General features: G+C 44.0%; 1 protein-coding gene across 1 annotated transcript; it reads right to left on the bottom strand.

The window, feature by feature from the left end:
• Positions 1 to 343: 343 nt before the first annotated feature.
• Positions 344 to 22,965, bottom strand: gins2 (GINS complex subunit 2). The gene is made up of 5 exons (XM_073070367.1): positions 22,827 to 22,965; positions 19,301 to 19,415; positions 10,427 to 10,526; positions 6,673 to 6,799; positions 344 to 2,771 (listed from the first exon to the last, which is right to left on the bottom strand). Exons 1-5 carry the CDS (start codon positions 22,914 to 22,916, stop codon positions 2,646 to 2,648), a joined length of 558 nt encoding a protein of 185 aa, XP_072926468.1. The 5' UTR covers positions 22,917 to 22,965; the 3' UTR covers positions 344 to 2,645.
• Positions 22,966 to 25,725: the final 2,760 nt, after the last annotated feature.

The raw sequence follows: 25,725 nt of genomic DNA, 5'->3' as shown, positions 1-25,725 counted from the left end.
TTGAATGATAGGATGGATTCTTGGCCTCATGATCTACCTCAATATGTTCTTGCCCTTTATACTTTACAAGCATGGCATTTTTCAGTAGTTTTTACACTTCATTCTGCATCGCTTCTGATTTTCTTCAGCTTTCAGCATTTTGCAGGGCATATCTCACACAGAGGGGTCCGATCCACCCCCCCCCCCCCCCCACCCTCCATTTCATTACAACGAACTTCTGTCCAAAACAGAAAAATTAGAACTAGACAGAAGTTTACTGGGAAATTAAGTTCCAGTGGATGGGATTACAAGTGTAAAAGACTTAATCAAATTTTTATGTAAGAAGACACATAAAATCAGAGGAGAATTTAAAAGTCATTAAAATGTTTAATGTTTAACACTGGGAAGTGCAAACAGGAAGATTTCACATACAGAGTCTTTCATATCCTTAGAATGTCTCAAAACACTTTACAGCCAATGAATTATTTTGGAAGCTTATTCCCTAATGTAATGTACGTTAGAAAAAATGTAAGAGTGGAAATAGTTGCTGGTTTGCCTTTCCACTTCACAGCAAGAGTGACTCTTTGTTGCCCTCTTTCATCATTCCAGCAAAAGGGAAGCAAACACCTCTGTGGGTAAACCAAAAATTGATTTACTCCCGCCACAGACACTGACTGGCCTGCTGAGTATTTCCAGTTATTCTATTCAGAATCCCTCCTCACCATCGGTGCTCAGTATAAACAGCTGTCTTTTTTGGAAATAGAGAAAAAAGAGGTGCATTTGTAAACAAACTCATCTCGAAATTATAGAAGGAAAATATTCATTTAAAAATAGGTTCATTAATACCTATTCGGTCTGCATTTCCACAGAACTGGGAACAAATCAGATTGGATTACCAACGAAGCAAAATAAGAATAAACATCGTACCACTTTATTGGACTGGGACTCCCAGTATTATTTACAATGGTTTGAAGGGTTAATAATAACTGCCTTTCTGGATCCGGTTCATTATGGAAATTGTCAGACTTAAACATAGCAAGACAGTAAGGGCAGCAATGCACAAGTTTTAGAGTCAAAGCCATCAGTACAGAAACAGGCCACCAATTCTGTGCCAGCCATCAACCATCCTTTACATCAGGGGTTCCCAGCCTTGAGTCCACGGACCCCTCAGTTAATGGTTGGGGTCGATGGCATTAAAAAATGGGTCTCCCTGCTTTACATCAAAGGGAAGTGAAGATAATGTAGGATTATTCTCTTCACAACACCCCTCCCAAAGCAAACTCCACACAGACAGCAAACCCAAGTAGAAAGTAGGGACTGAACCTGGTCTCTGGCATCACCAGGCAATGGTTCTACTAGCGACATCAGTTTACTATCCCTAATTTGATGGAGATTGAAATTGTTTTGGACCATCAGGAACCAAAGACACATCCGTTGGGTTTGCAAGTTTACTCTTACGGTCCTAACCCCAGGTTAAGCTTCCAGTTTTCTTCCTTCACCACCCAAACCTGTCAACACAGATTCTGTCACACAGCACTGCATCAGGCCCTTCAGCCCATTGAGTTGATGCAGACCATCGAGCACTAATCCTACGCTGGGAGCTATGAGCTGAAACGCCGCTCCAGCCCTGTACCTTTGCGTCCGCTCCAAGCCAGTGGCAGGACGATGAGGGGTCACCAAACCGTGACAAACATGAAGACGAGGCCCTAAGTGCATCTTGGTAGAAAGATGGCAGGTCACGTTGAGAGAATGGTTCTAGTGTATCTGGGAATACGCGCTTCAATGATGGAGGAGGAGACTGCAAGAAGATGTGCAGGACACTGGTTAGGTCACTATTGGAGTATTGCTGTCAGTTTTGGTGAAAGCAGGAGGTAGATGTTGTATGTCAGGTTAAGCAATGACTTACTGCAGTGGTTCTGGCAAAGAGGAAATTCAGTGGATATGGAAAGAAATCATAAGGACATAAGACATAGCAGAATGAGGCTATTCGGCCCATCCAGTCTGCTCTGCCATTCCACCGTGGCTGATTTACTATCCCCCTCAACCCCACTCTCCTGCCTTCTCCCCGTAACCTTTGAAACCCTTGCCGATCATGAAGGATTTAGATCAGGTAAATGGAGAGAAGCCATTCCCATATACAAACAGTTCAAGATCAGAGGGTCCTTTGTAATACCCCGGGTCACAATACTACCAAGCATGTACAAGAAACTTGGCCACACCACTCCTGGAAAGGTGTTTTCCCGAAAGAGCTCTTATTTCCTATTCCTAAGCAACAGGCTGGCCCTCTGCATCTGGACATCTGAATAATTAACCCAAGGATCTCCACAGGCAATATACTACTGAGGAGAAACAGTGGAGATCATCGGGGGTGATAGGAAAAGTATAAACAAGAAGGGAAGAACTAAACTACCTAAAGGTCGACACAGTGATAAATCCAACAGGGAATTTAGGAATTCTTTACATACTCCAGGAGCAACTGAGGCAAATAATATTTAAGGGAAGAGTTAGTAACAAAGGATTAACACAGAAGGAGTGAGATCACCTTGTGGTGAGCAGCCCGTTTGGTGCATTTCCTTAAACAGAAGCAATTGCCTAACGTGCTTTCTCTGCCCACTTCCCCACTCTCCACACCTTCGCGGTAGAGCACCTCACAAAATGAAGGCACTTTAATAGTCCTGTGACTGATCCCTCTCCCCGGGCTGCAAGTTGGTACAGAGTCTGTGCATCTGGTTCAGTGACTCTGTGAGGAAAGTCCCAATTGTGTTAATCTCCATTAGAGTGAGGTTGTCCAGCTAGAGGCAGGGGAGGGAAGCAGAGAGAAAGAGGATGTGAACATTGATTAAAAACATTCTCAACAAACAATTACAAAACATAAAAATCCAGCTGCGCCTACATTTTACTCAGCGATTAACGCGGGTATCTCACACACAGGTGCCCAGAATCATTTAGCAGCAGCTTCAGGAGAAAATGGAGATTCTAAATTTTCACAGGACACCGTGCTTTTCCAGTTGTGTCCTGAAACATCTGTCCAACAGGAGAAGGCAAGATGTCAGCTAAAGGTCAGCTCTCGGTGCTATCTTGTAGTTTGAGAACTGAACATCTCAAGGACAGCTGTCAGACCAGGGTTCCAAGCATGCAACATCACAGACAGAGCCCTCGGAGCACAAGGTCAAGTGTGTAAGCCAAGGGAAAGAGGGAACCCTGTGCCAGGCTCTTGGATAGTCCTTTGCCTCAACTTCACACCGACTGGATGAGGAAACTCCATCACTCCAGATGTGAGTTAAAAGGAGCAAGAGCGGGGGAGAAAAACCATGAAAATTCAGGACAAAAAAAAACTGCACACTGTGATCTTGTGGATTTGACTGATTTTTGTTCCCCCAACACCCACTGCCCTTTAGAGAGAGAGATGGGGAGCTGTCTTCTTATCCAGAACTCTAGTGGTTAACAGTGCTGTTAAATCAGGAAGTCTTGGATTTTAACTCTAAACAAGAAGGAACCCCGACAGAGCTCCAAACAGGAAGGTGTGCAGAGCAGAAGTGGAAGTGAGAAATGATGGCTTTCTACCTTGGTCTCAGAATACCAACTGCTGCACCTGGTTATCTGGAGAAGGCCAGTCCCCTCGGCTGCTTTCAACTCCCTTGATCACCACAGGTCAGTAAAATTCCATTATTACGTTGCTGCATTTTCTGCCAGGTTTATAAAACGTTTCAGCAGAGTAAAAGGTGTTCGGCCCACTATGTTGTGCTGCCCTGTTAGCCTATTCCAAAATCTACTTAACCCTTTGCTACCATTTTTCTTTCATCCATGTGCCTATTTAAGTCTCTTAAATGCCCCTAATGTATTTGCCTCAACCACCACCCCGGGAGAGTGTTTCATGCACCATGTAAGAAATTTACCCCCAATAACCCCCCTACACTTTCCTCCAATTACCTTGAAAGTATATCCTCTCATAACAGCCATTGCTGCCCTGGGAAAATACTCTGGCTGTCCACCTCTATCAAGTTGCCTCCTTCACTCCAGAAAGGAAAGCCCTAGCTTACTCAACCTGTCCTTGTGAGACACGGTTTCTGATCCAGGCAGAATGCTGTGCCCCCTCTAAAGCTTCCACATCCTTCCTATAGATGAGGTGACCAGAACTGAACACGATACTCCCAGTGTGTTATAACCAGAGTTTTAAAGAGCTGCAACCTTACCTCGTGGCTCTTGAACTCAGTCCATAACCACCCTATCAACTTGCGCAGCAACTCTGAAGAACTGTCCCCTTCTCTCTTCTGCTGGGACAGTGGTCACTGGCAACAAGCGTCCTGTGCAAAACACACAAAATGCTGGAGGAACTTAGGTCAGGCAGCATCATTTCCCTCCACTGACGCTGCCTGACCTGCCGAGTTCCTCCAGGATTCTGTCTGTGTTGCCCAAGAATTCCACCATCTGCTGAATCCATTTTGTGACCAATTGACCTGCAGTGCTTCGGGGTATCGAAGATGCAAGAGAGTTCTGACAAGCTATTCAATCAATGGGAAAGGAAGGGGTTACAACTAAACCCAGGACCCCGTATACCCATGTAGCATGAGGGTCAGTAATCAGTGTTCTAAGCTCCTTTTCCCTCAACCGAAACCGACCCCCGTCACTTTACCCTCAAATCTCCCTCAGGCTCCCACTCCACTCTCCTCAGCATCTTCCCAGGACCATCCCACCCATCTGCCTAGACTGTACGCACGGCAGCAGAGTGCATCATGTGATGAGAGTCTGGAGCCGGCAGCAGAACCACGAACTGTTGAATTGTACAGAGCTTCCGTGCAGAAACTGCTCAAACCCAACTCACCAGCTCCCCCTCCAGGCTGCCAGTCGAATAGCTGCTAAAGATCACCAGACAGCGAGAGAACCCCCACTATCCTTTCCCTTCTCCAGCTCTGTATCACTTTCGCCAATCGCCTTTCCAGCTCTTAGCTTCATCCCACCCCCTCCGGTCTTCTCCTATCATTTCGCATTTCCCCCTTCCCCCCCCCCCACTACTTTCAAATCTCTTACTACCTTTCCTTTCAGTTAGTCCTGACGAAGGGTCTCAGCCCGAAACGTCAACAGTGCTTCTCCCTATAGATGCTACCTGGCCTGCTGTGTTCCACCAGCATTTTGTGTGTGTTGAGAGAACCCTGGGGCTGCTCAGTGAGGTGTCCACACATACCAGGTCCACATTCCGCTCACTGTGCCAACCCAAAACAAGATCTGGAGGCACACAAAGTACTCGTTCACCTACTGATAACCAAAACTCCTGGTATATCTATCAGGCTCCTCCACATTCTTTCCCTGCACCAAGACACTGATTTTATCTCACCGTTACACAGTGGCCTGCTTCTAGTTGTCTCATTACGGGGAAAAGATGGAAGCTTTAGAGAGGAGATTTACCAGGCTGATGCCTGAATTAGAGAGCATGTCTTATGAGGATAAGTTGACTGAGCTAAGGGTTTTCTTTTTGGAGCAAAGGTGAATGGGAAGTGACTTGATAAAGGTGTACGAGGCAATAAGAGGCATAGATCAAGTAGACAGCCCGAGACATTTTCCCAGGGTGGAAACGGCTATTACAATGAGGCATAACTTTAAGGTCAGAGGTAGGGGTTTCTTTAACACAGAGTGGTAGGTGTGTGGAACACACTGCCTGGGGTGGCAACAGAGGCAGAAACATTATGAGACCTTGATAGGCACATGGATGAAAGATAAATGGAGGGAAGGGTTAGATTAACTTCGGACGAGATTAAAGGGCTGGTACAACGTCATGGGCTGAAGGGCCTCTACTGTGCTACTTCCCATGTTCTGTCTGTGGTTCCTGCTTGCTTGTGAAACACACGTAACATCACAATGGATCCTGGTGAAGTGCCTCAGCCCAGCTGGTGAATGTTTGTCTCTCTCGATAGATGCTGCCTGACCTGCTGAGCTCCTCTGGTATTTTGTGTGTAATTCAATAACCCTAGGATGGCAGGTTGGAGATGCGTCTCACCAAAGGAGGTGTAAGACACTCCTCCCCTCCGTTAGCCTGCAGGTCACCCTTGGGCAAGGTGTAGCACCTGTTTAGCCCCCCGGATAAGGGTCACTTGAAGTCATGGGAGCGGGTTGTGTGAGCAGCCCGTTGTGAGCATATCACAAGTCCTGGTTATGTGACCACTGACACCACACACTCTCTGAGGATTACTGATAATGGCTGGGGTTACCAGCTTGTAAAGACACTGCCCAGCAGAAGGCAAGAGCAAACCATTTCTGTAGAAATATTTGCCAAAAATAATCATGGTCATGATTACAATCGCCCACGCCATATAGCACGGCATAAAATGAACGAATGAACAAATACTGTAACCATCACCGTATCTAAGCCGTACTGAGGGAGTAGCTTTGCCAGGACTGCAGTCACCTGCACCACCATAGGGCAATTTTGTTTCAAACAGAAAGAAAATGCTGACCTTGCATTGTCTCACAGGAGAGGCCATTTGGCCTATTAAATCCATGCCTACTTCTGTAAGAATAGCCCTTCCAAATCCATTCCCCAACTACTTCCGCTGCAAATTAACCTCATGCCCATCCAATTCCCTTTCGAAAACCCCCGCAGATTCACCAATGCAGCTGACTTGTCTTCATTCCTCCTCCCCTCTCCCCATTCAATCAATACATTTCCAAGCTGTGGGCAGCAAGATTTAAGTCTCCTACCTTAGCATGCGCCTCCTGCTGATTCACGAAGTTATCCGCAGACAACCGGAGCTTTGCAATCCGGGTATCCCAAGTATCCTTGATTAATGTCCTGATTTCGTCGGCTTTGGGAATGTTGTCTGAGGCGCTGGAGAAGGAAAACAAACTTAGCCTGGAGAAATTTTGCCACCATTTGAAATCAGGTAGCAACGCCAGGGCGCCATGGTAACACAGCAGTGAGCGCGATGCCATTACAGTTCGGGGTGTCAGAGTTCAATTCTGGTGCTGCCTTCAAGGAGTTTGTATGTTCTCCCTCTGGCTGCGTGGGTTTCCTCCGGGTGCTCTGGTTTCTTCCACAAAGATGTACCCATTAGTAAGTCATTAGTAGAGACTCATTCTACCGAGATGTAACACTGAGCGTCATAGGAAGTCATTCCTACCTGTGGCCATCAAACTTAACGACTCCTCCCTCAGAGTGTCAGACACCCTGAGCCAATAGGCTGGTCCTGGACTTATTTCCACTTGGCATGATTAACTTATTATTATTTAATTATTTATGGTTTTATATTGCTATATTTCTACACTATTCTTGGTTGGTGCAGCTGTAACGAAACCCAATTTCCCTCGGGATCAATCCTCTGCATAGCACCATCCAGAGACAGAGAAGCAGCTTCAGCGGCAGGTTACTATCGATGCAATGCTCCTCAGACAGGATGAAGAGATCAATACTCCCCAATGCCATTCCGCTTTACAATTCAACCGCCAGGAGTAAGATATGTTAAAGTGCCGGGGTTAGGACTGAGCTTAAGTTACCATTCAATGTATTTTAGTAAACTATTTAAGAACTTTTTAAAAGCTATTTATTAATGCTTTTTGAGAGGGTGATTTTAGATGCATATCATATTTATACTGAGTTAAGTATTGTATATAATTAGTTTTGCTACAATAAGTGTATGGGACATTGGAAAAAATGTTGAATTTCCCCATGGGGATGAATAATCTATCTATCTATCTATCTATCTAAAGTATGTCTGTCTGTCTGTCCGTTAATTGGTTATTGTAAATTGTCCTGTGATTGGGCTAGGGTTAAACCAGTTGGTTGCTAGGCAGCACAGCTCATTGGGCTGCAAGGGCCTGTTCTGTGCTGCATCTCTAAATAAAATAAATAAACAAACAAGATGAAGAAGTGAATGATAATTCTTGGGATTTCAGCACGACTACACGTCCACAGACCTGGATCCCTTGGTTTTTTTGTGTAAATACCGATCAGATAGAATAGGGAAGAACTACTGACAGGCCTGCAGCACAGCCACTCGTTTTCTAGAAAAAAAATTCAGTGGGTTTCAACACTGAAAGTTAAGAAATCACAGATTATCTCTCACCATCAGCTCAGTAACATAGAATACAAGTTTGAGCCTTTGTCCTGTGTGAATTTGCTGTAGTGTGAGCCCAAACAAGCTGACAGGACTGGGTTCTGTGCAAACCCAAAGCAGTTGTACTTAACTTCACACCTATTATTGAAGTCAGACTTTTCGGCATCTGCAATCCCCTTTAAACATGATATGATTCATCAGAACACAAACTGAGGAAAAAGGTGACAGTTACAACACCACCGGCAGTAAGTTTCATTACTTCCCGGTGACGGTGATATAATGTTCTGTCGGGGGTCTGAGACCTCAAACATTCGCTGTTCGTCTTTTGAAAGGTGCCTGCTGACCAACTGATCGTTTGCATTTTGATTTGATTTGCAGCAATCTGAACTTTTTTTAATATTTCAATTGCGTCATGAGAAAGGAATCATCATCCTCTTCAGCTTGCCGTTTGATTGCATTTGTTACATTAATAGCCAGAAGATCCATTTTATTTAAATGGAAAGATTCTAATCCCCCTACTACATTTCAATGATTTTCCCAAACTATAACATGTTTAAACTTGGGAAAAATTAGGAGTGGCACTATCGACCCTTCGGTTAAATTTGAAGAAGCTTGAAGACCATTTATACAATGTTTTCATGTGATGTAAGCTGACCTTTTCCGAATCCTTCTCAATATCTTTTTGATCGTGTATAGAGGAGCGGAGTTAATGACAAATAATGATTTTAACCGATGAAACATGGCAGCCCAGCTTTTGTTTTGTTTTTATTTTGCTTTTTTTAGTTTAGGGGGACTTTTTCTTCTCTTGTAAAAAATTTTTTTTTAAATGTTTCACATTTAGTTACTAAGTGATTGGGAGGGTTAGATTACACATGTTACTCGGAGTCTGTTTCTGTACAAGTTAACCGTTATTAATGTAATCCCAATCTCTTTGTATCATTATCATTGTTAATGTTTATCTACTCGAAACTCAATAAAAATATTGATAAAAGAAAGAAAAGGATTCATCACATAGGGCAATTTACAATGTCGGAGGTCATAAGCTTAAATCCAGATCTTGGATCAATTCCCAAAGACATCTTGAACGCTCAGTGGAATACTGAATGGCATGAAGACAAGGGATAAACTGTTTCCAATGACACTGCATCACGCGAGTCAACGACGATGTTCTCCTAAGGAGCTAACCTTAATGGAGAATATCTGTGTGCAACTTTGTTCAAAGGGTGAGGGTGATGCAAAGGGAGGCACCACACAGTCCTTCGCAGTTCGAGGTTCACACCACAAGGTTCTTCACAGTCAGACTTCCTCCGCCTTCACTGCCATTCTGAGGTGTGTCACCATCTTCTGCCAGCTCCACCACTGAGATCTCCGTTGGATCACTCTTTGTCTGGAACCTCCCCTTGACTTTACTGCCACGGGTAGTCCTACCAGGAGCTAAACTCTAGATAGTTCTACTGTCCTACCATGAACTAAGCTCCAGATAGTTCTACTGTCCTACCATGAACTAAGCTCCAGATAGTTATCCTGTCCTACCATGAACTAAGCTCCAGATAGTTCTCCTGTCCTACCATGAGCTAAGCTCCAGATAGTTCTACTGTCCTACCATGAACTAAGCTCCAGATAGTTCTCCTGTCCTACCATGAGCTAAGCTCCAGATAGTTCTCCTGTCCTACCATGAGCTAAGCTCCAGATAGTTCTACTGTCCTACCATGAGCTAAGCTCCAGATAGTTCTCCTGTCCTACCATGAGCTAAGCTCCAGATAGTTCTCCTGTCCTACCATGAACTAAGCTCCAGATAGTTCTCCTGTCCTACCATGAGCTAAGCTCCAGATAGTTCTACTGTCCTACCATGAGCTAAGCTCCAGATAGTTCTCCTGTCCTACCATGAGCTAAGCTCCAGATAGTTCTACTGTCCTACCATGAGCTAAGCTCCAGATAGTTCTCCTGTCCTACCATGAGCTAAGCTCCAGACAGTAACGCTCTCGGGATCTCAGGAACTTAAGCCTCTCTACCACGGCAATCCTTGGAGATGGACAACGCAGTACCTTGTCATGGTGACACAGAAGTGCCCAGGAACAGCAGAATGGTGTGTTGTCTGAGAAAATGGAAATGCAATACAGTGTTTGTAATATTCTTCAAAGCCCCTGGCTCAGTGTGAAGCTCGTACTTAACTCAGACAGGATGCCCAGCACCACCCACAAAATGTGTGCATGGCTTGGATTTCCAGCATCTGCAGATTTTCTCTTGTTTGCGATAGGTTACCCAGCACCACAGATTGGGGGTGGTGGCAGATGCAAGGAGCCATATGTTAGCATGAAGGCAACAATATCAGAAGAGGAACTGAAGCCAAACTAAAAAGGTGCATGTTGCACTTACTGTGGCAGATTGAGCATGTTACTTACTGATTCAACAGCAGCTTCGTCAGTTCCATGTAATGTGGGCTCGGCATTGGGGTGAAAGTTTCTTCTTTACGCTCCTGTTCCCTGATCTGCTCGAGTTTTTCTGAAGGAAAGCAGAAAGTTTGCTTAATGATATGATCAGTGATACAGTCAAACCCGATTCAAATTTACATGCTGCATTCCAGGTGAAAACAAGATCACAGAACACCAAGTTAGCACCAGTCTTGTCTCAGGATAACTGACAGGAGCAGAATTAGGCCATTCAGCCCATTGAGTCTGCTCTGTCATTCCATCGTGATTTATTATTCTTCTCCCACTCTCCTGCCTTCTCCCTGTAACCTTTGACACCCTGGCTAATCAAGAACCTATCAACCTCTGCATTAAATATACCCAATGACTTGAGCTCCACAGCCACTTTCAGCAATGAATTCCACAGATTCACTACCCTCTGGCTAAAGAAATTTCTCCTCATCTCTGTTCTAAATGAATGCCACCTGTATTCTGAGGTGCCCTCAAAAAACTGACCCACTGTAGAAAACATCCTCCCACATCTACTCTCGGTCTTTCAATATTCAAAAGGTTTCAATGAGTTCCCGCCCCCACCATCCTTCTGAATTCAATTAACTACAAGCCCAGAGCCATCAAATGCCGCTCATACATTAACCCTTTCTTTCCCCAGAATCATTCTCGCGGCCCTCTCCAGACTCGAATGTCAGCACATCTTTTCATAGAAAAGGGGCCCAAACTGCTCTCAATACTCCAAGTATGGTCTGACCAATGTCGATTAAAGCCTCAGCATTCTATCCTTGCTTTTATATTTTAGTCCTCTTGAAATGAATGCGAACATTGCGTTTGCCCTTCTTGATACACCATCAATAACTCACTCTGAGACGTAAAAAGCGAGGGGTCTGTGGGAGGAGCCACAGGAGCAGTCCAGACAGGTATATGTAGTTCACCACACTTCTTTTTCCACCAACTCAACCTGCAAGTTAACCTTTAGGGAATCCTACACGTGGACTCCCAAGTCCCTTTGCACTTCTAATTTTTGAATTTTCTTCTTGCTCAGTAAACAGTCTCCACCTTTATTCCTTCCACCAAAGTGCACGACCATACACTTCCCTACTCAATATTCCAAGTGCCAGTTGTTTGCCCATTCTCCCAATCTAAGTCCTTCTGTAGCCTCCGATTCCTCAACACTAATTGCCTGTCCACCTACCTTTGTATTGTCAGCAAACTTGGCTACAGAACCATCAATTCCATCATCCAAAATCCTTGACATACAAGGTGAAAGGAAGTGGGCCCAACACTGACCCATGCAGAACACCCCTAATCACTGGTAGCCAACCAGAAAAGGCCCCCTTTATTCGCACCCTTTGCCTCCTGCCAGTAAGCCAATCCTCTATCCAATACTAGTATCTTTCCTGTAATACCATGGGCTCTCCATCTTGTTAATCACGAGAGGCACCTGGTCAAAAGCCTTCTGAAATCCCAAGTAAACAACATCCACCGACTCCCCTTTGTCTAGCCTGCTTGTTGCTTGCTCAAAGAATTAACAGATTTGGCGGGCGAGATTTATCCTTAAGTAAGTCATACTGACTTGGGCCTATTTTATCATATGCCTTCAAGTACCCCAAAATCTCATCCTTAGTAATAGACTCCAACATCTTCCCAACCACTGAAGTCAGGCTAACTGGCCTATCATTTCCTTTATTCTGCCTCTATCTCTTCTTAAAGAGTGGAGTGACATTTGTAATTTTCCAGTCCTTCGGAACCACTCCAGAACCTAGTCATTCTTGAAAGATCATTATTGATGCCTCCACAATCTCTTCAGCTACCTCTTTCAGAACCCTGTGTAGTCCATCTGATCCAGGTAACTTATCTACCTTTAGACCTTTCAGTTTCCCAAGCACCTTCTCCTTAGTGATAGCAACTATACTCACTTCTGTCCCTGACACACTCAAATTTTTGGTATACTACTGGTGCCTTCACAGTGGAGACTGACACAAAATACTTATTAAGTTAGTCTGCCATTTCTTTGTCTCCGTTACTACCTCTCCAGTGTCATCTTTTATTTTACTGCCTAGCTTACCTTCAAATTTCATCTTTTCTCTCCTTATGGCTTTTGAATTGCCTTCCATGAGATGATTGGGAAGCTTTTAAAAACAAAACTTCCCACTAGTTTTTGCAATATTATGTGACTTCTCTTTTGCTTTTAAGCTGTCTTTGACTTCCCTCATCACCCAAGGTTGTCTCACCCTCCCTTTAGAACACTTCATCTTTGGGATGTATCTTTCCTATGCCTTCTGAATTGCTCCCAGAAACTCCAACCATTACTGTTCTGCCAAATTCCCTGCTAGTACCCCTTCCAATCATCTTTAGCCAGCTCCTCTCTCGTCTCTGTAATTCCCTTCTCTGTACGGTGATACTGAAACGTCTGACTTTAGCGTCTCCCTCTCAAAGTGCAGGATGAATTCTATCACACTATGATCACGGTCTCCGAAGGGTTCCTTCACCTTGAGCTCTACAGTACAGCACAGGAACAGGCCCCCTGGCCCACCATGTTGTGCTGAACTAGTTAAACTAGTAACTAAATGGATAAGTAAACCAATCCTTTCTCCTTACAGAGAGTTTTATTCCTCCATTCTCTGCATATTCAGAAGCACAAGAGACTCTGGAGATGCTGGAAATCCAAAGAAACTGCTCGAGGAGGTCAGCAGAGTTGACGTTTCAGGCCGTGACCCTTCACCAGGATCCTCCTCATGAAGGGTTTCGGTTCAAAAAGTAAACACAATACTTTCTGAAGAGCAAGAATTTCAGGTTGAATACTGTACATATTCTCTGATAGTAAAATAAACTTTTGAACTATTTATAGAACCTGCCTCCAGCATTTTGTGTGTGTTACTCTGCACGTTCACATGCCTATCTAACAGCCTCTTTGTATTTGCCCGCAGTACCCTGGCAGCACATTCCAGGCACGCAACATTCTATGCATTTAAAAAAACCTTTAGTGAGCTGAACCCCTCTCACTTCCAGCATAAAAACTTGGTCCCACACTGCAGTGCTGGGCTGTGGAAGTGCAACCTCTTTCAGATTAGACAGCAAACGGGGGGCATCAGTCTGCTCTTGGGTGACACCACCAGGTCCTATGAAGAACAGGGGAGTCACCCTCGTGTCCTGGGCAGGCCAGCAGCACTGTCACAAATACCTGGTCCCCAGCACATCGCTGCTTGGTGGAACTATAAGCAGCTGTCTGTATTACAAAGCACTGCAAAGGTTTATTGTTTGGTCCTAATTCTGTCCTTTCTTTGAAAAAATCTTGTAAATTTAAAGACAAGTTATAGTTCTGCTCCTGGGTGTTGTGTCTGCAATGCTGCTCTGAACATGTTTATCATTGCCTGTGTTCAGTTGCTTGTGCACAGGACAAGAAATTTGACTTGGCCTGAATGGGGACTTCAGAACTACTTCACCTGCCTATAAAGATGCTTTTGACTCCGAAATAAATCTCTGTATAAATACACTTTCTTGCCTTCAGCGGACACATTAGATACGTAGAGCAGTATGTTACGCCTGTGCTCCCCCCCCACCCCTTTTTGAGAATCGCAAGATCGTTATTAAGTCAGGTCAGGAGACCCAGGAAATGAGAGAGAGAGAGATGTTTAAAATGTCCTGGTCCCAGCGATACAAAGCCGCGAAACAGGTCATTGTCTTTTGGAGACGGAATTGTGTATTGAATACTGTACAATTCATCGAAGCCCCCAGGCAATGAACCGAGGAGGGGGGTTGGTGGAGGGATTGCATCATCCCAACCTGATTGACATCTGAGACCCTGTGAGTCAGGGTAAAAGAGGGTCTGGGGAACAGCCCCTTCAGACGCACCAGAAGAAATGCTAGAACTCCTGTAACAACGTAATAGCGAAAGCCGGTGGAAAAGCCCACGTGCATCCTTTTCCATTTGCCTCGGAATTGGTGGGCCTTTACCACGGAAGCACGGCTTTAGCTAACAACAAAGGGGAAATCAGCCCCCAACGACTCTCGAAGGATTGACATCATAAAAGGAATGGGCAAGTTAAACCTCCGTCTTTCTCTCCAACCAAAAGCTGCAGCTTGAATGAACTAAAGTGACTTTTATATTTCCATCGGACAATACATTATCCCCTAGACAACGATAGAGCTATTTCTTATTGATTATTATTATACCCGCGCTTTTAGATTTAGTATTGACGACGTATATTATATGTATGTTTGCATTGATATTATTTTTGTGTATTTTTATCAATAAATACCGTTAAAAATAGTACCATCTGACTTCAACGGACCTCTCTATCTTTGCTGGTAAGTGACCCAGTTACGGGGTTCGTAACAAGTAAAGGTGATTAAAGTTAGGGCACAGGTGTCATTATGTACTCAACCGCAGACTGGGGGAGATCCTTAGCTCAAGGTACATACAACATTATAGAATGATACAGGCCCTTTGGCCCACAATGCTGTGCCAACCTTTTAACCTAGTTGAAGAAGAATCTAACCCTTCCCTCCTACACAGCCCTCCATTTTTCCATCATTCAAGTGCCTCTCTAAGAATTTCTTGAATGCCCCTGAAGTATCTGACACTATCTCAACCCCTGGTGAGGGCATTCCGTGCACCACAAATTTCCTCTGACATCCCATTCATACTTTCCTCCAATCATCTTAAAACTAAGTCCCCAATATTAGTCATTTCCACCGGGTGAAAAAGTTTCTGACTATCCACTTTATCTATGCCCCTTATCATCTTGTACACCTCTATCAAGTCACCTCCCATCCTCCTTCACTCTAAAGAGAAAAGCCCTAGCTTACTTAACCTATCTTCATAAGACATGCCCTCCAGTCCCAGCTGTATCCTGGTAAATCTCCTCTGCACGTTCTCCAAAGCTTCTAAATCCTCTCCATAACGAGGTTATCAGAAATGAACACAACATTCAAGAGTGGTCTAACCAGGGTTTTACAGAGCTGCAACATTACCTTGCGGTTTCTGAACTCAGCCTCCTGACTACTGAAGGCCAACACACCACAGGCATTCTTAACAACCCGATCAACTTGTGCGGCAACTTAGTGCAAAGTTGTTTCTAGTTTAAGACCGTGCAGCTCCGAGGGAGCGCTGGCATACTAGAGTTACCATCTTCAAAATGAAAATTTAATCCAAATTCTCATCTGCATCTTCATAGAAGGTACGAAAGATCCCAAAGCACAACACTTGGAAGTAAGTGTCTGCCAGTCGATAATTATCTCTCTGGTGTTAACAGCACATAACTATTTGAGAGATTTTTCTAATATTCACTGTTACATCACTTTTAAGGGGTACTTCAAACATTATTTTCATTTACTTAATTATTTTATTTATAGATTATGAGCAGAGCAGGCCCTTCCGGGCCAACAAAACCTGTGCCACCCAGCAAGCCACCTATTTAACCCTAGTCTAATCACAGTACAGAGGACCGGGAGGAGGGGCTGGCCCCTGTACACGTAGCACGCAGGTCCACCGGTGTGTGGACACGCCCTGGTGCTCGTGAACCCAGACCCCCAGCTATGATAAATAGCCCCACTGCCTTGTGGACAGCCTTGGGGAGACAAAGGCTATGGGAGTAAACCCAGACAGCAAATCCAGAGTGGAGTCCCTAAGGGGGCTGGACGTCATTGAACACCCTTCCGGCAGCTCCTGCAGCCAAGTCACTGCCAAATGTATTGCTTCATAAGCTTTCCTTTGGACCACGCTGGTGAGGACGAGATGGGGATGTTGACGACTGGGCATCTCAGGATCTCCATACCTTCTGTCCAGTCTTGTGATGACCATCATCACCCACTGTCCTTCGAGACAGACGGATGCCAACCAACCAATCACAGTACAATTTACAATGACCAATTAACGTGCTATCGGACTGTGGGAGGAAACCCATGCGATCATAGGGAGGACATGTAAGCTGAGTACAGATAGCGCCAGAATTGAACTCTGAACTCCGAAGCTCTGAGCTGTAATGCCATCGCGCTAACGCTATGTTACCATGGCACCCAAATAATGTGAAAACAGTTTACAAACGCACTTGCCTCCTTACTCAGGAACGGAGGATTTGTAACAATTACCACTGGATTGTACAACACGACGGCATGCAAGGGAACGTGAAAGTACACCCCAAACCCACCCAGTATCATCAAGGCAAGACAATTAATGAACAGCTTTCACTTGACAGTTTTATTGCTCAGATCTACCAGCGAACATACAATTCTCTCCCTGTCTGAATAAGGGCTCCAACTCTAAAACCTGGAAGCATGACAACAGAATGAAGAATGTAAACATGTTCTCCTTCCATCAAATTAAGCAAGGACCGTGCATTATACAGCACCACACACAAAATGCTGGAGGGACTCAGCAGGTCAGGCAGCATCTATGGACAAGAGACCCTTCGTCAGGACTAGAAACGAAAGGGGAAGGAGTTATATTGCATTTTTTAGCACTTTTCACAACCAATGAATGTAGATACTGCGGCAACGTAGGGGTGAAAAAATTCACAACATTCAGACCTCAGTGGTAGTGCATCACCTTCTCTAGGGAAGATTGGGAGTGAAGACCCTAACACCGAGTACAGGCAGTCCCCAGGTTATGAACGAGTTCCATTCCTGAGCCCGTCTTTAAGTCAGATTGTATGTAAGTCGGAACAGGTACATCTGGTATTAATCAGCATCAGTTAGTCAAACGTTTGTCTTAGTATATGGTATACATTTTACCTTTCTATGCATATAAAACACTTAAATGTATGTACTGTATTTCAATAATCAAACCAGTGCGTTGCTTAGTAATAATTGTAGCTTTCATCGGGACAGGGCCTTTCGCATGTTCCATTATTCTCACTTTATCCTTTAAAATTGTTCCGATCGTTGACCAACTGTAGCCTAATGCTTTTCCAATGACCGATGGCATTTCAACTCTTTCCGATCGCTTTATTATTTCCACTTTATTTTCAGACGTGATTGTTTTCCGTCAACGGAACAGAAACGCTGCGGATTCAGCAGCAGCCGCGGGCTGCAGGTCCTGAGCTCCCCCGGGTCCTAAAGTCCACCCGCACTGAGACAGGTTAAATGGGACAAGTGGGGGCAGTGCTGACCCAAATATACTAAAATATCTTAAACATAATAATACAGTACTGTGCATAATAATACCGTAATAATAAAAGTAACTACATATGGTTGCATCGATGTCTTGCATACTGGAAGGGGCATTCGTGAGGTTATGATGGACCTGGTGCTGGAGAGTCAGGTTTGATTCTGCTGCTGGAGGGTGGGGAGGGGTGTTTACTACTGGAGTCAATTTCTTGAAGTAGGCATCAAGGGAGGCTTTTACAGAGCTTTTCTTTTTCTCGTCATAAATGGCATTGTAGCAGCTCAGGTTCTTGGTAACTGCACGGTAAACTTTGGTGAACCTCTCTGTATTAGAATCTTGCTCCTCTAACTTTGCCATCCCTGCTTCAATGAGACTAACTTTCTTGTTGCAAACTTTTTCGGTTCCAGAGTTCCTAGGTCACAGCCTTCTTCTTCTTCCTCCTCAAATGCCCAGGTGTGTTGTCAAGCACAAGGAGAATCTTGAAAGGAATTTTCTTGGCCAAGCAATAACATTCAACAGCAGGAACAAAGTGGTTCAAGAACCAATCTTCAAAGATGGCAAAAGCCTTTGAATTTGCCTTCCAAATAACGGGAAGAGATGCCTTACTGATATGGCGAAGTGCCCTTGGACTTGGAGAGCAGTACACAAGCAAAGGCTTGTGTTTGAAGTCCCCGGATGCGTTACACCCAAACAATAACGTTAACCTATCCTTCGGTGCACTGTCTTCCTCTTTTGACATGTAGGTCCTTTCAGGCATTTTTTCCCAAAATAAGCCAGTCTCGTCTACATTTAATACTTGGTCTGGCGCAAGTTTTTAACAAACATTTCAGGAAAATCGCTCACAGTACCTACATCAGTACTCGCTGCTTCACCTTGCACTTTAATATTGTGTAACTTTGCCCTCACTATGAAACGATTGAACCAACCCCCTACTCGCAAAAAATTCTTCATCACTATCACCTTCACTTGCTGTAGGTGCAGCTTTTAAATCACTGAATAGGCTTCGAGCCTTTTTCTTGCAGTAAAGGCTAATAGGGATATTATGCTGATTTTGACCATCTAACCGAATTATCAATAGCCCTTCCATTTCACTAATCAAACCACTGCGTTGCTTAGTAATAATTGTAGCTTTTATCAGGGCAGGGCCTTTCACATGCTCCATTATTCTCCCTTTATCCTTTAAAATTGTTCCGATCGTTGACCGACTGTAGCCTAACGCTTTTCCAAAGACCGATGGCGTTTCACCTCTTTCCGATTGCTTTATTATTTCCACCTTATTTTCAACCGTGATCGTTTCCCTTTTCTTTCATGCATCACCAGCACTTGCATCAGATTTACGCTTTGGAGACATGGTTACAAGGGTAAATAAGAGAAAAATTTAAGCCAAATACAAAGTTACACACTCAGCACAGTGTCAACGGCAACGTGATCCGACTTAAAATGGCGGGACGGCCTTCCACGAGGCGACGAACTGGTGAAGCCGCAAAATGTTTTCACGGGCGTCACAACATAGTGCGTGCGTTCATTGCTACGAACCATTGTATTTAACTCAGATTTTCAATAATAATAGGCTTTGTGGCAGGCTGTTCGTAAATACGAGTTGTTCGTAAGTCAGACGTTCATAACTCGGGGACTGCCTGTGTCCATTCTTTGTTCCAATGAAAGTGTCTATAGCTATAAACAGCTTTTTAATTGACATATTGTAAAAAAACATCCTCTCTAAAGCCCAGACCATGAAAATAACTCACCTACATCCATCCAGTCCGGCGGTATGATTCTGCATTTTTGTCTCTGTTTTAGATTAATAGCAAGCCACACTGGCACATCAACAGGAAGCCCTGGATTGAAAGGTCCCAAATCCCCCTGGATAAGAACATCAAAACCACAACAGGTCAATAATTTTAATGCTTTCTAAGTTTAAACACAAAACTAAATACCATCAAAAGTAGATAAACCTGGCACTCCCCCCCCACTAAATGAGTAAACTCTTTCAATGTAATTGGCTGCTGCATTTCATTCTCCGGAAAATAGTTTAATTATTCATGCAACACTATGGGAGAGATTGGATGCAAAACCACGTTAGAATCACAAACAAGAGAAAATCTGCAGATGCTGGAAATCCAAGCAACACACACAAAATGCTGGAGGAACTCAGCAGGCCAGGCAGCATCTATGGAAAAGAGCGCAGTCAATGTTTCGGCCTGAAACTTCGACTGTTTACTCTATTCCACAGATGCCATCTGAGTTCCTCCAGCATTTTGTACGTGTTGTTAGAATCAGAATCAGGTTTAATATCACCAGCATATATCTGTTATACTGCAGCAGTACATTGCAATACATATAATTAAAGTAAATGATATATTAAAATGTGTATATACATCTTAAAAAGTTAAATTAAATACGTAGTGCAAAAAGGGAAAAGATAAAGTAGTGAGGTAGTGTTCTTGGGTTCAATGCCCATTCAGAAGTCTGATGGCAGACAGAAAGCTGTTCCTGAATCTTTGAGTGGGTGCCTTCAGGCTCCTGTATCCTTGATGGCAGAAATGAGATGAGGGCGTGTCCTGGGTGATGGGGGTCCTTAATGATGGATGCTGCCTTTTTGAGGCATCACTCCTTGAAGATGTCCTGGATATTGGGGAGGCTAGTGTCCATGATGGAGCTGACTGAGTTTACAACTTTCAGCAGCTTATTTCGATCCAGTGCAGTGCTCCCCCTCGTCAGGCGATGATGCAGTCTTAAAGCCATTCATTCTACAATTGCACTGACTATATGAAGAGAACACAGAACAGTACAGCACAGGAACAGACCTTCAGCCCACATTGTCTGGACTGACTACAGTGCCAATTCAAACTGCACATCTGCAGCACCTGGCCTGTATGCGCCCACTCTTTGCCTCCTCGTGTATATATAAATGCCTCTTAAGCATTGCTATTGTATCAGCTATCATTTCTTCAGGCAGGGTTTTCCCAGGCACCCTCCACTCCCTTTGTTTACAAAGAAACTAGATAAATCTCCTTTAAACTTTCCCCCCTCTCACCTGAAATTTCTGCCCTCTAGCATTTGACATTTCCACTCTAGGAAAATGACTCTAAAAGGCTAACTAATCAATTCTTCTCATAACTTTAAATACTTCGGTCAGCTCAACCCTCAGTCTCCGACAGTCCAGAAAAGACAATCCGTGTTTGTCCAGTCTCTCCTTTTAGGCTACAAAACATATTCAGCCCATCAAGTCTGCTTCACCATTCCATCATGGCTCAGTTATTATCCCTCTCAACCCCTTTCTTCTGGCTTCTGCCCCGTGTCCTTTGACGTCCTTACTGATCAAGAACCTATCAACCTTCGCCTTAAGTGTACTCAATGACGTGGCCTCCACTTCCATCTGTGGCAATGAATTCCACAGATTCACCACCCTCTGGATAAAGAAATTCCTCATGTCATGAGCTCTGTAGGCCTCTGTGGCTTGCCATAGAATTTTGGGCCTCTGGGTTTCTCAAGTACCTGTATTTACTCATTGTTAGGTGCCATTATGTCCAGGTGTTTTTGGTTTCAGCTTGTCAAGTTAATTGTCCGGGAAGTTAACTTCCCGCGTGTGTTTCCCACATTCTATGATTATTTAAAAGGGACTCTCATTATAGTCTGGAAGCAGAGTCCTGGGTGGTTGTGGTGCTGCTGAGACTTGTTGGTATTCCTATACCGAACTTCTTGTTTGTGTCTCTTCATGAAGAGTCTGCTGTTCCACTGCTCCTGGGCTGCGTTGTTGTCAGCTCTCATTGTGACTGAGGCTGCTGTCTGCTGCATTTGGGTTGTGTGGCTGCTGGTGCCCACAGTGACACCGTCCACCTTCTTTTGTGCTTGGGTCCAGTCCTGTGAGAGCTCACCACGATACCTCGCCTCTATTCTAAAGGAGAGTCCTTGTGTTCTGAGGCTGTGCCCTCTGGTCCTAGACTCCTCCACTTCAGGAAACATCCTCACCTTGCTGATAATCTCAAATCCAGGCAACGCCTTGGTAAACTCTGTTCTATAGGAATGCAACAGAACTGCATACAATTCTCCAAATGTGGACTAACCAAAGTTTTAGACATTACAGCTATATTTAAAAAAAAACATACACTGGAAAATCTACAGATGCTGGAAACACAAGGAACACACAAAATGCTGGAGGAACTCAGCAGGCCAGGCAGCATCTATGGAAAAGAGTCCCTATGTCAGTACTGGAAAGGACAAAGGGAATTGGCTGGAAAGGTTGACTGCACTCTTTGTAACTGTAACACTGTATTCTGCATTCTGTTATTGCTTTCGTGCTACTGCAATGTGATGTGATGAAATGATCTATGGATGGTATTAGATGGACCTTGATGCATGTTACAATAATTAATCTGTTTAATGAGCAGTAGGAGAATTTTGATGTGATTTGATAGCCATATGGAAGAGGGAGTGTTATAGGCAGTGGGTTGAAGGGGCTGGTCTGAGAGTCAGCATAGACTAGATGAGATCAACAGCCTCATTCCGTGGTGGAAAATGTTTTAAAAATGTATCTTTAATCAGTAGTCGAGGTGCTATCAGGGAAATATTACAATCAGCAAATAGATTACAAACCCAGAAGTTGCCAAGTTTAATTCAAGTCTGACATTCAAAGCAAGAAAGGACTACGACAGTTAGTTAAAAACACCTTCCACGAGTGATCCGGATCTGTTAAAATCAAAGGTACGTCACGACTCATTTTCAGGTTGCAAAACAAAATCACTGTATGAACGCGACACGTCACGCCGTTTAGTAAAAAAAAAACAATTAACCCAAATTTTAAACACAAGAAAATCTGCAGGTGCTGGAAATCTACAGCAGCACAAAAAAATGCTGGAGGGACTCAGCAGGTCAGGCAGAATCCGGGCCAAGACCCCAGTCCCAGCGAAGGGCCTGGTCCCGATAGTTCCCAAACAAATTTGACTGACACTCGATGAATTAATAATTAATTTAAATACATTCTAAATTTAAACAATTTACCATATCCCTTGAACAATTAGCATATATGCAAAATCTCCATCTTTGGGTAGTGGTGTGGGGGTGGGGGGGGTTGGAATGCCTGGTTATCAGGGCAATTGTTGCTGATAATTTACGCAAAATAAAGATTGGTCCTTTTAGTTCTAGAATAAATACCCTAGGTATCTTAAAAGTGTTGCAAGTTTATCTACAAAGACAAGCAGTTACTGGAGACAGTTTGCAGTGTTACAGCCCACACTTAAATTAAGAATTATTAGGAAGTATGCGGAGACTCACGGTAATTAAATAGATTTTATCCAGGCTAAAATTGGGTATGATGGTGACAGTCTGCTTCTCCGCCAGAAACTCCACTTCTAAGGGGTCCATGCTGCCTGCGCAGGAAGCCGGAGGCACCGGCGGAACCCCCGATCTTTGCAACACTTTCCCGCGCAAACGCAACGCGTCATCAGCAGCGCTGTCACTCAACAGTCTAGCCCGCCCCCTGTTTGTAAGTGTGTCCACTAAGCAGCAAGACCCGCCTCCTGGCCTCACAGCGTCCACTAAACGGCAAGATCCGCCTCCTGGCTCACGTCACGCCCATCAAGCAAAACGCCCCGCCTTCTGGCTACAGGCCCCGCCCTTCAAGCAGTAATTTGCTAATTCAAGAGAAAACTGCCGTCGGATTTCTGAATGGACATTAAACCCTTGCACACAAGCTCAATATTTATTCTCTTTTTGCACTGCTTACTTAATTTATCTCTACATATATTTATTATCATTATTTATAGTTTTAAAAAATTGTTTTGCAATGTACTACTGCCACAAAGCAACAAATTTCACCACATATTTAGTAAATCTGATTCTGATTCTAACAAAATTTAACAAAATAACAAAATTCTAACAATTGGCAGTTTCTTCCATTTTCTTCAAATTAAATTACAAATGTCTTTAAGCTTGTTTCAACTTCACACCGGAACAGTGAATAATTCTAATTTTAAATGGGGAACTTAGCTTACTTCCTCCCCAAAATATTCCAAACCTCTCAAAAAGCAACATATTTCTTTATTTCAAGTACTGCTATGTGGTAAATGAAGGTACCTTGTTGGGTCAGTGCGAGCAAAGTCACTGTTTGCAGATGGTGGAATGCAGAGCAACTAACAAACTGCTTGTGGAACTCAAAATTAGGCTATGGATACATCTCCATTACTAAAGGCATGTATAAACGAGTCCCAGTGAGAGGGAGGGACACGTTTAAATGCCTGCACCGGCCCCTAGCCCTAACTAATATTTATCCTTCTGTGACCGTTAATGAAACAGATCATCTGGCCCCTGCCCCTTTGCCGCTTAATCTTGCTATACACAGATTGGCTGTTATGTTTCCACTAAATGTAGTTATGCTGTAACATTACAGTTCTGCTCCTGAGAAAACTTATAGAAAATGTGTCATCAAACCAATTGCATCGTCCAAGAGGACCACAACCCTGTCATAGGTTTTGGAGGCTTGTGTGCCTCGATGACCCGGAGAGCTAAGCTGGCTGGAGCCAGGGTTTTATGCTCTTCCTAGGGCAGGGGTGTCAAACTCATTTTAGCTCACGGGCCGGATTGAGCAAAATGCAGCTTCATGCAGGCCGGATCAGTCGGACGCGTGCGAACGCAGCTTTCGTTGCCTCCGTTTTTTCAGCCTGCTCTCATGTGTCTCAGTCTCTGCTATAACTACAAAGTGTTTCACTTTACAAATTCCGTTCCTTATGAAGAAGACTGCCGAATAAACACTAAAAACCCTGAAAACCTGGTACCTGAATAAACTCAGCATTAGCCATATCATACGCCATAGGCGCTTCGATTACTGGGGACAGCTTTAATAGTAATTAGATATTATCTCGCGGGCCAAAGATAATTCCACCGCGGGCCGGATTTGGCCCGCGGGCCTTGAGTTTGACATATATGTCCTAGGGTCACCCATGCCAAACGGGTCAAAGGGTAGAGGCCAGATGAAGAGCAGTCCACCAGTCGTCCAGGTTTGGGGGTTCAGCTCAGGGCTAACAACCCTGACTATTAAAACAAAAACTGTTCTGGGAAAAGCAATGAAGGACCCTTCTACACCCGAGTGATGGTATTCCTGAGTCTCCAACAGGCACTTGCATGGCTGACAGTAGTAAAACTGAGAGGAAGCTACTGACATGACGAAGGAAGCCCTGGACTCTGCCAGAGATGGAGGACCTTCATTGATGCCCTAAACACCAGCAGCATAACAGGCAATGCTTGCTTTCTAAAAACTAATTGTGTCAAACGCGAAAGGGGAGTTAGGGTCTAGAGTGTCAGACTTGCAATAAGGAAGTTATTTTTCCGCAGGTGTATCAAAAAATAAAGATGAATTAAATAGCCATGTCATTATTTTGTTACTGCTAGCCAGAAGTATGAAAGGGCTGGATATTACAATGTTTAACACAGTACCCTTGCACAAGTATCAATAGAGGTTATGCTTATGTTTCTTGGATGAAAATGAATCTCAGTGTTGTATGCGGTATATGTACTTTGGTAATACATTTACTTTGAACTTTGAAGTGATTGCCTGTCAATTTCCAATGGCCTCCCATGATGAAGCTGGCAGCCTGTGTTTTTAAGAGACAATGGTGTCTGATTAATGCGGGGAGGTTAAAACGTTTTCTAAGACTTCCTTCTCAAGAGGGCTTTTGTCAATTTCAAAGTAAACTTGAAGTGGTTCCATAGTTTCTGATTGAAACCATGATTATAGTCATTTGGACCACTATAAAGACAAATAGTTTTCACCAGTTGGACCACTGTAATAACAAACAGTGCCCACTGTTCCATCAATCCCATTTTATCCAATTGGCATTATGGCAGAGCTACCTGTACTTTACTCAACTGTACATGGTGAAGGAAGCACTGAAGTTTGGAGCAGCCACTGCAACGGCTCGACAGGAAAGGACTACAACGTTGGCGCCTTCTTCTACTGAAGAGGGAGGGGCCAGGTTGGGTGAGGAAACCCCTCAATTATTGCAGTAGTACGCCACCCCAGGCCCACATGAGTGGCAGCTGTGTTATTGGTGTGCAGGAAGGTAATAGAACAGTACTGAAAGTTTTGACTATGAACGTAAAGAGTGAAAAGATATTGCACAGTTTATTCTTGTAAATAACTGCCAGTCTTCCATTAAAAAAAACCCTGCCCAGACTT

This window comes from Hemitrygon akajei, chromosome 17 (assembly GCF_048418815.1).
Source record: "Hemitrygon akajei chromosome 17, sHemAka1.3, whole genome shotgun sequence".
Classification (NCBI taxonomy): Eukaryota; Metazoa; Chordata; class Chondrichthyes; order Myliobatiformes; family Dasyatidae; genus Hemitrygon; species Hemitrygon akajei.
The sequence above is the reverse complement of the archived record's forward strand: the minus strand, read 5'-3'. Positions and strand labels throughout refer to the sequence as shown.

Excerpts from the sequence above, each read along its gene's own strand:
- gins2 (XM_073070367.1), bottom strand. The coding sequence starts at position 22,916 with ATGGACCCCTTAGAAGTGGAGTTTCTGGCGGAGAAGCAGACTGTCACC. Across the intron at positions 10,527-19,300 it reads GCCGGACTGGATGGATGTAG|AAAAACTCGAGCAGATCAGG; the intron begins GTGAGTTATTTT and ends GCTTTCCTTCAG. Across the intron at positions 6,800-10,426 it reads ACGAAGCTGCTGTTGAATCA|CGCCTCAGACAACATTCCCA; the intron begins GTAAGTAACATG and ends TTCCTTCTCCAG.